At 41.5% G+C, this 11,620-nt stretch overlaps 1 protein-coding gene across 2 annotated transcripts in view; it reads left to right on the top strand.

Annotated features, from left to right (window-relative positions):
- sgcd (sarcoglycan, delta (dystrophin-associated glycoprotein)) overlaps positions 1-10,964 on the top strand; it is a 226,197-nt gene extending 215,233 nt beyond the window's left edge. Inside the window, exons 8-9 of one of the 2 annotated variants that reach the window (XM_050040562.1) lie at positions 4,432-4,530; positions 10,477-10,964. In XM_050040562.1, coding sequence (XP_049896519.1) covers positions 4,432-4,530; positions 10,477-10,701 — 324 coding nt within the window. In that variant the 3' untranslated portion in view covers positions 10,702-10,964. Of the gene's footprint in view, positions 1-4,431 lie in introns of both variants that reach the window. The other variant, XM_050040563.1, reaches the window with a different exon arrangement.
- Positions 10,965-11,620: the final 656 nt, after the last annotated feature.

The following is an 11,620-nucleotide window of genomic DNA, read 5'->3' as shown; positions in this document are numbered from 1 at the left end:
ATTACGCCTTCGCACTGCGCATTTAAGGGCGAGGAGAGGGGCTCATTTGATTGGTGTGATGTGTGTAAAACCCACTCCACGCCTTCTCTCCTCCCTCTTTCCGACTTGCGCAGGTAGGAGGGACGGAGGTGGGAAAGAGGAGTAGCTGCGCCAGCGCGCACGGTGTGCCAAACTCCGCCTGGCCACACCCAGCTGGCGAAGCACAGGTGCGCTGCGCCTCCGCCTCGCCCGGTCTGCGAAACTAGAGGCCACAGACTTCATGGTGGTTTTGCATCGCTTTATAGTTGTTATGCAACTTATGTCTCTTTTAGGAAAGTCTGTGTGTTTTTTGGTGTATTTCGTGTCTCCTTGTGGTCATTTTAAGTATCTTCCTGGTCAGTATGTGAGAATTTGAGTAATATTCTGAGGGTGAAGGCCAAAGGGCCACCTGACACTGTCGGCCCGGTAGGCCCATTCAGTAATTCATTAATGTATGTATAACTACAGAGATCGTTTATAGGGCTTTGGGCACTGCAAGAACACAGGTGACCAACACTCAGTGCTGCACCTGAACGCATCCCATGTGAACAATGACATAGGACTGAAACTGTTGCTGCTTCTCTGCTTACGTGCTGCTTTTTGCTACACAGACTTTGTGTGGACGTCGTGTTAGCATCACTGATTCTTTTTCTGCAAGGCTGTGTGCAGAGTGCGGTGCAGAGCATGTAGAAAGTATGAAATCAGTGAGAAAACAAAGAGAAAAGTAAAAAAAATCAAACAGCAGTTTAAGTCACTGGGGTATCTGTCGGTAAAAATGTAATTACTTAAAAACAGCAAGTCTTACCTTGGCTTGTTTCATCTTTATGTACTTTTGTCCATCACTAGTGCAAAATCACACTCACAGCTTTACACACACATGAAGATCATCCAGCCACACATACACACACACACACACACATGCACACACAAGTTCTCCCAGTGGCTCACACTGTCTGCCCCTTGTGGTGAAAGATTTGTTCAACAGCAGCTGTCTGAAGAAGTCAACTGAGACTCTGCTTTAAAAGTGTTCCAGGTCATTTGATGGCGATGCCTCCCAGAGGCGCCTGGTAATGGCTCCTGTACCTTTTTTTATGGCTGGAGAGCTCCTCCTCTCCTCGGCCAGTAAGACGGCCAGCCCTGTACGAGCCCCGGGAGGCCGGTGGGGAGGAGAGGGCAGAGAGATGGGATTCATGCAGCAGTGGTTCGCGTCTGTGCAGAGGGAGAAAGGCAGTTTGTTCCAATCAATGTGGGGTTGAAGAGAGTAAAACGAGTGGATGAGTAGCTGTGTGAGTGTGTGTGTTTGTGGCAGTGTGGCAGAAGGAATTTTCTGGTGTTTTGCTCTCTTTTTATTCCTCGAGAGACAAGAGGAATGACCTGGGAATCAGCACACAGCAAACTTTTTCATGCTTTTTTGCTGTAATGCTCGGCCTTTGGCAGGACAGGGATTTCAGATGTACTTTATTGTTTTTCAACCAAAAATGTTGTCAACAAAATGTTTCAAATTACAGCAATTGTTGGCAATTTAGGCACAGTTTGTTGATTGGTCTGGTACGTATCTGACTACACACAGCTGGCTTCTGGTATATGAGTATCTAAACGTGAATCCATCCATCCATCCATCCATCCATCTATTTTTGTGGGGGCAGCAGGCTGAGCAAAGTATTCCAGATGTCCCTCTCCCCAGCAACGCCTTCTAGCTCCTCCTGGGGGGACCCTGAGGCGTTCCCAGGCCAGATGAGGTATATCGTCCCTCTAGGTCCCTTCTGGGTCCCTTCTGGGTCTGCCCCGGGGCCTCCTACCAGTGGGATATGCCTGGAACACCTCTAACAGGAGGCGCCTACGAGGCATCCTGATCAGATGCCAGAACTCCCTCTACTGACCCCTTTCAATGTGAAGGAGCAGCGGCTCTGCACCGAGCTCCTTACCCTGGGGGCGGCAGTAGCTCAGTCCATAGGGACTTGGGTTGGGAACCGGAGGGTCGCCTGTTCGAGTCCCCGTCCGGACCAAAATATGGAGCGTGGAGTGGAGTGAAAACATTGAATTTCCCCTCAGGGGGGTTAATAAAGTAAATAAACTTAAACTTAAACTTAAACTAAACCCTTTATCTCGAAGGCCTCATTTACACCACAAGCGCTGTGTTCGCAAAGCAGCGCGACTTGAGCAGCATGTAGAACGGATGCGTTGTGAAAGCTCTAACCTGTTAAAGGGAAATTTCGGTTTATTTCAACCTGTCTCCTGTCTGGGCTTTATCTAGAGCTCGCGAGATATATTTCGGCCACGCTTTGGAAAGCAGAGCTAGATGGTAAACAAACATGGCAGCACACCGGTAAGGTAAGACAACACGTTTACATGTCGTTTTCTATATGTTCTCTGACATTTATCCTAACGATATGAGGCGGTCTTTGTGGGAAAAAAGCTTGTTTAGTGGACTAACTTTGCACTTGAAGGTTGCCTGTTCACTTACGTTTTAACAGGTCTGATGCTACTATGCGCCCCGGCTGTATCTAGGCTAACGGCTAACATGCTAACTATTATTTTTATGTCACTAGTCACTTGAAACAAATTTAGGACGATAGGAGACAGGTTGAAATAAACCGAAATTTCCCCTTAACATGCTGGCCAAAATGAAAGCGCGAGTAAACAGCGACCGTTCGTGAGTGCTACACGAACGCATCGCTTCTGAGGAAACCAATTTCAGCCGCTTGTATCCGCAACCTCATTCTTTCAGTCATTATCCATAGCTCATGACCATAGGTGAGGGTTGGGACGTAGATGGACCAGTACATTGAAAGCTTCACCTTCTGGCTCAGTTCTCTCTTCACCACAACAGTCCAGCACAGCATCCACATCACTGTAGACGCCGCGCCAAACTGCTGATTCATCTCACACTCCATTCTACCCTCACTTGTGAACAAGACCCCATGAATGTCATGGGGAAATCTGTCACCACTTGGGATCCTTGATTTGCAATTAAAGCAGCTCAGATTATTATGGCATGGATTCAAATGTAGTAGATTTTTCTGCTAAACATTCACACACTTTGAAAGCTACTTCTTCTACTTCACATTGTGTAACAACTGTTTTGGATATGTTTTGGAGCTTAAATGTATCAGTATCGGACATTTGCCTCTTTTTAGGTGGCATTAGTTAAAATTAGTCATGTGTTAAGAATCATGAAGACAAAATAAATAGGATGTAAGCTCAACAGGATGATATTTTGCTTTGGCAACTCATGTTTTTCCTACATTATGTACAGATTTTTAGGCATCCTATTATCTCAAATGGCTTGAAAAATCAGCAACTTCTGGACCCCCCTAGGTTTTGGTTGAGCCCCAAATGTTGACAAGGTCTGGTTCCGCCCATGTTCAAGCTGATGACCTTTACTGTAGGTGACAATCATAGAGATCTGCAGATATGATGCCAAACAGATGCATTCTGGGCGACATTTCTTGTGAACATCACTTTTCCGTACATTACTGTTCACACTGTGAGCTGCAAGTCCAACACATGACCTTTATCATTCACTCCACTTACTCAGCTATTCTGTCACTGTGCACTGAATGTCAAAAAAGAGCTGGAATACGCTGCAAGTACGGATGGAAAAAATCTCTAATATGCAAGATCTGATGTCTGAGGAATTGGATAGATGCTGCTACTGAGTGTGACTTTCAATGACCGCTTAACATTCTGTGCAGCTGACTCCGTGGAGTGCTAAGGTGTTATGAGCCACTGACACTATTTGTGTGAGTCCAATCCTGTGAGTTAGAAGTTCTGGGAAGAAAAACAAAAGCTAAGCCAAAGAGAGGGGGTGAGGAGATTTGCTTTGAGAGCAATTAGAGTGAAGAGATGAGAAGAGACACATGATTCAGCGGGGGTTAGCCGAGGTAAAGATGACAGGGAAAAAGATGAGTTTTTAGTCTATAAGGGAAGAAAATTGGAATAAAAAGAATGAGGAGGATCATGACTGTAACGAGGTCAAACATACTGTACATTATGTGGGGCTGTGATGTGAATGGAAGAGACAGAACATGCAGATGCAGACGTTTATTAAGGAATGACACGGGATATTTTAGGGAGATTGAAGATGAGTTAAGCTATAGCTGGTTTTCTGCCAGAAGTTACACATCCTGACCATCGACAGAACAGTCCTGTCCAGCTGGCCTCAGTCCAAGCACCTTAATTCACCGTCAGCCAACAAGAAACTACTTAACTTAGACTTGTCCTTTAAACAGCAAGTGGATAACATGTCCAAAGTCACAATAATTCAACCCAGAAGTCCAGACTTTAACCTAATATGTCTTACTCTCTGAACCTGTTGTAACTGAAGCTGTGTTACTGTGTCCCACATGAGCTCTGCTCTTGATGTTGCCCCCTTTTCCCAATCTCATTAGTTTTTCTCTTCCTGTACCCCAGATCTCTCTGGATGCTCGTAGGATTCGCCTGATGCGGCTGCCTGAGGGGAAGGCCTCCACCAGCTCCTCATCCTCTGGGACCAGGCAGACTGTCTACGAGGTTTGCGTTTGTCCCAACGGGAGGCTTTTCCTGTCCCAGGCCGGCACCGGATCCACCTGCCAGATCAGCAACAATGTCTGCCTCTAGGACTGATACATACAATTATAAATAAATACACAGATAGCCTGAAAGAAAGACGGGCAAAAACAGACAGATGTACACATATCGCCTGCCTCCTGGACAGCAAACACAGACACTACATACAAAGACTGCCAGAGCTGATGGAAATTTAAACAATCATAGATACTGTAACTACACAGACACACTGATGAGTACACTTTACAATCACAAACACTCAGACTGATATTTAGGCTCAACCGATATGTTTTAAAGGCCAATACGGAAAATTTTGGATCCTGGCTGCTGACAGCTGATCTTTTGTGCCAATATTTCAATGCTTAAAGATATTTTCTCCCTCAATTTTATACGTTTCAGAGTGGAAAAGCCTTTGAGATCAGCATTTAGAGCATCACGGGTTACTAAAACTCTCCATTGAGTGTCATACACATCTCTCAAAACTCTTTATACATACCATACAGCAGGAGTTGTTAGGCTTTTAAACTGAACTACATGAATAAAACAAAACAAAAAAAAGTCTTTCATTGCAGGTTTCAACATTTTTTTAATATAACTAAGGTCAGAGAGGAATCTCAATCATACTGGAAATATAGGTTACTGACCACTGATACACTGGTATTTAATGAAATGACAGTATTGGTAATGTATCGGTCTGACCCTATTTATTAATTGCGTACACACATACAGATGCACACACTCGCGTACAGACATGCATTCACACAGTATACATATTCTGACATGGAGTACACTCACACACACACTCACACTCTTTGCTCGTAGGAGCCTCCTGGTAGAAACTGAGAGGGAAATTCTCCAGAGATTTACAAGAAGAGACACTGATCTGTTCCCTTTCTCCCTGAAGAGCATTTCAGTACCAGAATCACTAGGGTGATCACCCATGGCAACAAACCCCTTCCACTCCCCTTCCCTCTGTTCCCCTTTTCCCTCATCTTCTCTTCTTCCTCTCCGACGGTTACCACAGCTGAGATAATTAAAAGATTTATACTTTTCTTTACTGTTGTTCATAAAGCATTTTAAAGCCTCATAGGCACGCTATAAGCACTTAATTACGACTACTCCTAATATGCATTGTGTCAGGACTTGGCATGGATGTATTAGAAGAACTGGATACCCGAATCTAAAATGGCACCCATTCACTTGAATGAAAATTGCTCGGCCACAAGCCAAAAAAGGTTTCTAGCTTATGCGTCTGCTCAGCCAGTGCACTTTGTATTGGATGAAGTCACTCACAGTGAAAGCGCTTTCTAGAATCTCGGAAAGTTTTACCATTATAACACCTTCTCGGACTGAAATCGTAATGCGAGTGGCCTCTGGGACAAATCAACAAAAAGACTGGCAGGCGGCAACGTATCCAGCTCTCTCAATACATCCACAGGACTCGGATAGTTTTGAGGGTAGATGTTTTACAAACTGCCCTTTCAGTCAAAACCACTGACTGTTTATAATGATGGACCAAGCACCTCCACCTCCTCCCACTGTACAGAGATTAAGCCAAAATATCCCGGATGTTGACGCTGCCATCTTGCGCTGGTGATGTTATTCAGAGCCAGAAAAATGAATACTTGAACATAAGAACTGATAAGATAAGAACTACCTAAAATGACAAAACTTTGATGTATATTTTGATTTGTTAGTTCAGCCAATGTCCCATCAGCTAACATGGAGGGGGCGGGCTTTATGACCTGTACTGCAGCCAGCCACCAGGTGGCAATGGAGATGTTTTGGCTTCACTTTTGGGGAGCCGTCATGTTGTCCATCTTTATTGAAAAAATGATGGTCAAAACTCATACCACATCCAGAAATGTCCATTGATATGTGTGTAAAAATGCATTAAGTGCTGTTAGTTTGCCTATGTGACAATGCATAAACATCATTAGGGTTTTGTGGGGGGAAAAGTTGATGCTTTCGAACAACCAAACTTTTAAATTTAACTTTTAAAGTTGATTTCAGTTCAAAAGGCAGAATTGACATTGCAATTAGGTTGACACAAGTAAATTAAGTCACAAAATATTCAGCCCAGTTGGCCTTTGGTAGAATCTGTCCAAAGTGTATCATGACAAACTATAACTCATGCCATGTTCACGTCCTATCATGTGCACCCAACTGGGAATAATTATGCAAATCAGCTTCAAAGTGCTGAAACAATTTATTCATCTGACTTATTTATTTCGAGTGTGTTAACAACAACTATCTTGCGAACTCAGATTTTGACATTTGAACATGGTAATCATGTGGTGGCAGAGAGACATTGCCCAGTTGTAACCGTTCATGTGATATGATGTGAACATGGCACAAGTGCTGCCACACAAACCTCAACCATTAAACCACTGATCTGTTGGGCTTTTTTATTTGATGTAATCTTTTGACTTTGAAGTGAATAGAAAGTTGTTTTAATTAAATAATCGTCAGTGTTCTGTTTTGCCTACATAAACTCTGTCCACGTCTCTTCCTGTCTCTCTAAAAAAACCTCAACATTCTGTTGTAACTCTTAACTTTTTAATCACACAAAACAGAACCCATGTCATAAATGTCTGATGTAAGCTGCCCCAACCTCTGCCATGGTCACCCTACTTGTTTCTTGCACTGGGACAATTTTTAAAAAAGGGACAAACAAACTAATGCGAGCCACTCTGTTGAAAGAGGGGAACTGTGCCTGTGCCTTATGTCGATGCACTTGTGGCAAGAAGAAGCACATCACACAGACTTTCTTTGGCATCAACGAGTAACATGATCTCTGATTTCAGTTCAGTTTCATCCCGATTCACAAATCTCTCCCTCTGTGTGAATGCAAAGACCTTCAGCCACATCTACCTGTAGCTCCCCCTGCTGTCAGCACCTGACTCTGCAAAAGGATGAGTTGTTTTTCTATTTGTATTGACCACTTTAGTTTCCCCAAGCTTGGGATGATGGTCTTGTTACTTTGCTTTTTGTGAAAACATGTATGTTTCTGTAACAAACACGTGATCCTGTGGAATTTAAGAGAAAGATCACGGCACTGATGGGTCTGATTATCACTACATATCCCAAACCACTTGGCCAAAAAGACCTCCTTTCTCCAACATGTTAAGATCTTGATGTTCTTGCACACTTGTTTTTTTTATCTTAACAGGCTCAAATCTGGGGTCTTAAGATGGTAAAAGCATGTTCATGTGTAACATATGAACTCCTGTGTTCTGGGTGCAGACCACTTTGGCAAAACCACTTCTGTCTTTTCTTGTATTTTCATGCAACACCATAAAACTGTATTACTGCTTCCTTGCTCTGTTCAGACCCCACTATAATCATCACTAATAGTGCCACTTTAGTATAGTTGCCATGCGCAGATGTTCTAGAAAGTGACACTTAGTGGGGAAATGCTGTAGATGTTAAAATGTGGTTGTCATTGCAACATGATCTCACCCCTACTCGTCAAATTGATTTGATGCTTGGGCAGAAGCCCCTAGCAACACTATAACCACCTTAGACCCTGTGTCCTCAAATGTGGACATTGCATTTTGGGTTTACTCGACGTTATACTTCATTCCACTTAACTTAGATCTGTTGTCCTTGTTTGTGGACATTTTTTGTGCCATCGAGTGGTAGTAAGAGTACACTACACTAATCCATGTAAAAACAAGATGGCAGCCATCTCTGCCAAGTCAGTCTGCAGCCAATCCCGACACAAAAATTGACAAGGTCCAAAACCTGATCACATTTTATGGTTGAAACGTCTTTATTTATGATTAATAGTGTTTGTAATTTGATATGGCAACAAATTTGACCAATTTTAGCAACAGTTAACAAGCTAAGACACTGCTAATTAGGAAGTACTCATCTAAAGAGGTTGGAACTTTATTATCGTCTCATGTTTAGTTTTAGTAATCTTTATTTCGAACATGCAAACAAATGAATAAATAAATAGCAAAAGAAAACAAAACAAAAACAGTATTTGTAACAAGAACAAGTGTAAAGCCACTGAATTATAAAAATAATCTATAAATAAATTAATAATAATAATACAAAAGCAAGCAATTTACAATACAAACAAAAAAAACAAAAAAAGAAACAGAGACCCATTAAGTGGTCTTGTGTTTACATGTCCGAAAAGGAGTGGGCTGAAGTAAAAAACTTATTTAATCCCACCACTCTTCCTAAGTCAGTATACATTGCTTATCTAGCTTCCTGATATATATATATATATATATATATGTACTGTCATATTAATTATTAATTTATCTAATCTAAATATTTAATTCAATTGAAAAACAAAACAAAATCAAAACAGATAGACAGTAACTCAGAAAAGAACAAATAAAGTAAACAAATACACAACACCATGAAAACCAAACCAAATGGGAAGACATTGGGAATTTATTATGGTTGACAGTGTTAAGGTTTTATACTTACCGGGTCCTACTGATCCCATACATCTAGGAGAGATTAAAAATGCATACCAAACAAAAGTTCGGGTCTCAGGAAGATAATGATGCTGGGGCTAGACTTTTGCGTTGAATCTTAACACAAGGATCAAGGGGTCAGTCATTAGTCATGTGAGTCGACTCACGTGACTAATGACTGACTAACAAGTGACTTATAACTGTAGTGACAAAATAACTTTGCGTTAACTTTTAGTTTCACATGGGACACAAACACCAGTCTCTTGGGTCAGAGTCCTGTGCTTGTTGAACTCTTCCACCCATAATACGTCCATTGCTTTTAACGTCTAATAATGACGTGGGTGGGTTTACATTTGAGTTGGTTGAAAATCTGGTGCGTCTCAAACCGGCATCGCTATAATTACACCGGGGACTTTGCCCATCTGGCATATTTTGACATCCTGGAAGTAAGACAAGGCCGGTGTTTGAGTATTTTGCTGAATCGTCCAACATCAGCAGAGTTGAATTTATCACCATGGAGACTTTTCTAGTGAACATATCAGTAAAGTTGTACTGCTTATACTAAATGTGTCAGGAAATGACATTTGTTTCCCCTACAATATCTGCCTGTGGCAACTAGAGCATGATTAACATTTTTTATATTTCTCTTCAGGCTTCAGTGGCATGGAAGCAGCAGTCAACATTGGTGTAAAAATTCCACGCATTGAAATGTTTTTACATGTTAAGGCACCAGATTTTTGATCTTTTAAGATACGATAACTTGGCATGTAAAGACATTAAGATCTTGTTTGAACAAGACACCAGATGTTTTCGACCAAGTGGCTTGTGATACCTCCTGAACACAATCACAGTAGTGCACAGCGTTTATTTATTTCTTGTTTAAAATGACATCCTTTTTAAGAGTCAGGTGCACCAACCTTCTCGCTGGCTCCCAGCTTCTCTGTCGCTGTATATTAAAGGACTTTCATAAATATTTCAGAACAAAATTGAACCTATCTGATGTATTTGATTTTTTTGAATACATGAACACAAGAGAAATACAAATTTTTTATATGGTTGTATTTGTAAATAATGTATACATAACCGCGTCGGTGCGATACACGCCGACACGAAAGAGAAACACTGCTCTTTTGCAAAAAGGAAAGCCTTTTTTATAATGTACATCAGTATGTGTTTTTATACTAAAAGGGCAAAAAAAAGATGTTAAAGGATTCATTGAGTTAGCATGTACAGCAATGTATACAATGTGCGCCTGTGGAGAACAAGCTGGTTTTGTTTTTATGCCTTCTCCTTCCTGTACTCGTCTCTCCTGCTGAGCTCAGATGTTTCACACAAACACAAACCTGCTTTCTTTTTGTTCTGTTGTTGTTGTTCTGTTGGGCCCGAGGTCTTTGCATTCTCTCCAAGTGTGCCGTGTGTGTAAATTTGTGCTACTATGAGTGAGCTTTTGTTTTGTTCTTCTGTTCCACAGAACGTGTCGAATGATTCTCAGAGAAGCAAAAACAGAAAGCAAAAGTCAAGAGAAGGAGAGGAGGAAACAATACACGGGGTTACACATGGTCAGATGAATGCAGGAACAGGCAACAAAGATCCAGTGTGTGAAAAACACAGTAATCAATCAGATCAATTTTCAGATCAGATTTTGTCAATTAGACAAAAAAGATTGCAAATGTTTTTTTGTTCTGAGAGAATCTGAATACAGGGTTTTGGAGTCAAAGTAAAGGTGATTGGATGATGACACTGATCAGGCATGTTGCTGACCAAGTAGTAATGTCGTCCAGATCACATTCTGTGATGCAGCCCTGTGTGTGCACGCTGACTGCTCTGTACTTCCTTTTCTGGCTACACACTGGGGTTAACATCCATCCTGAATATTTACATTTTTCTTCATTCTTCAGTCTGAAACTGCCGTTCATGGAGTAGTTTTCAAAGATGCCAAAATAAAAGGCGTTGTTCAAATTGATTGCAGTAGTCATTGGATCCTCCCTGACATGAAAATTCTATGAATTCTACATACCGAACAAGAAACCTTTTCCAGAGTGAAATTTTTTATGTCAAATGACTGAAATATGTTAGCTTGTTAAAACATAAATTGGCTAAACAAATGTTTAGTGGTGCGTTCACTTGGAATCATGGTGACAGCGAAGCAGGGATCATGTTAGTGGACGAGAGCAGGGCGGTAAAATCAGATGAAACCATTGGCAACGTCAACCGAAGATGGCACTGCCATTCGGAGTTACAATATTTTACCTATTTGCCGTCCTTTGCGACCAGATGTTACGTAGCCTCTTCATACAAAAGGAAATTATTGGACATTCCTATAAAAATTACATAAAATAATAAACACTAAATTATTTTATTTAATATATTTTACTAGTCCATACCCATTGAGTACAGCATACCATACCATGACTTAGTCATACCAAAAATTTGAAAACAACCAACACTGGTCCACAGGGGGAGCCACAGCGATCGGTCGCATTTTAGCCATTTTGAAGCATTTTTCTGTTGTTATAGCGCCACCCAGTTGCCAATTAGAGTTAAATTTCTCCAGTCACCTTGAGGCGTCCTGTTCTACATATCTACCAAGTTTAGTAAAAATCCATATGGCGGTT

Source organism: Epinephelus moara, chromosome 3 (assembly GCF_006386435.1).
Source record: "Epinephelus moara isolate mb chromosome 3, YSFRI_EMoa_1.0, whole genome shotgun sequence".
NCBI classification, from domain to species: domain Eukaryota; kingdom Metazoa; phylum Chordata; class Actinopteri; order Perciformes; family Serranidae; genus Epinephelus; species Epinephelus moara.
This window is presented reverse-complemented; position numbering and strand designations above follow the sequence as displayed.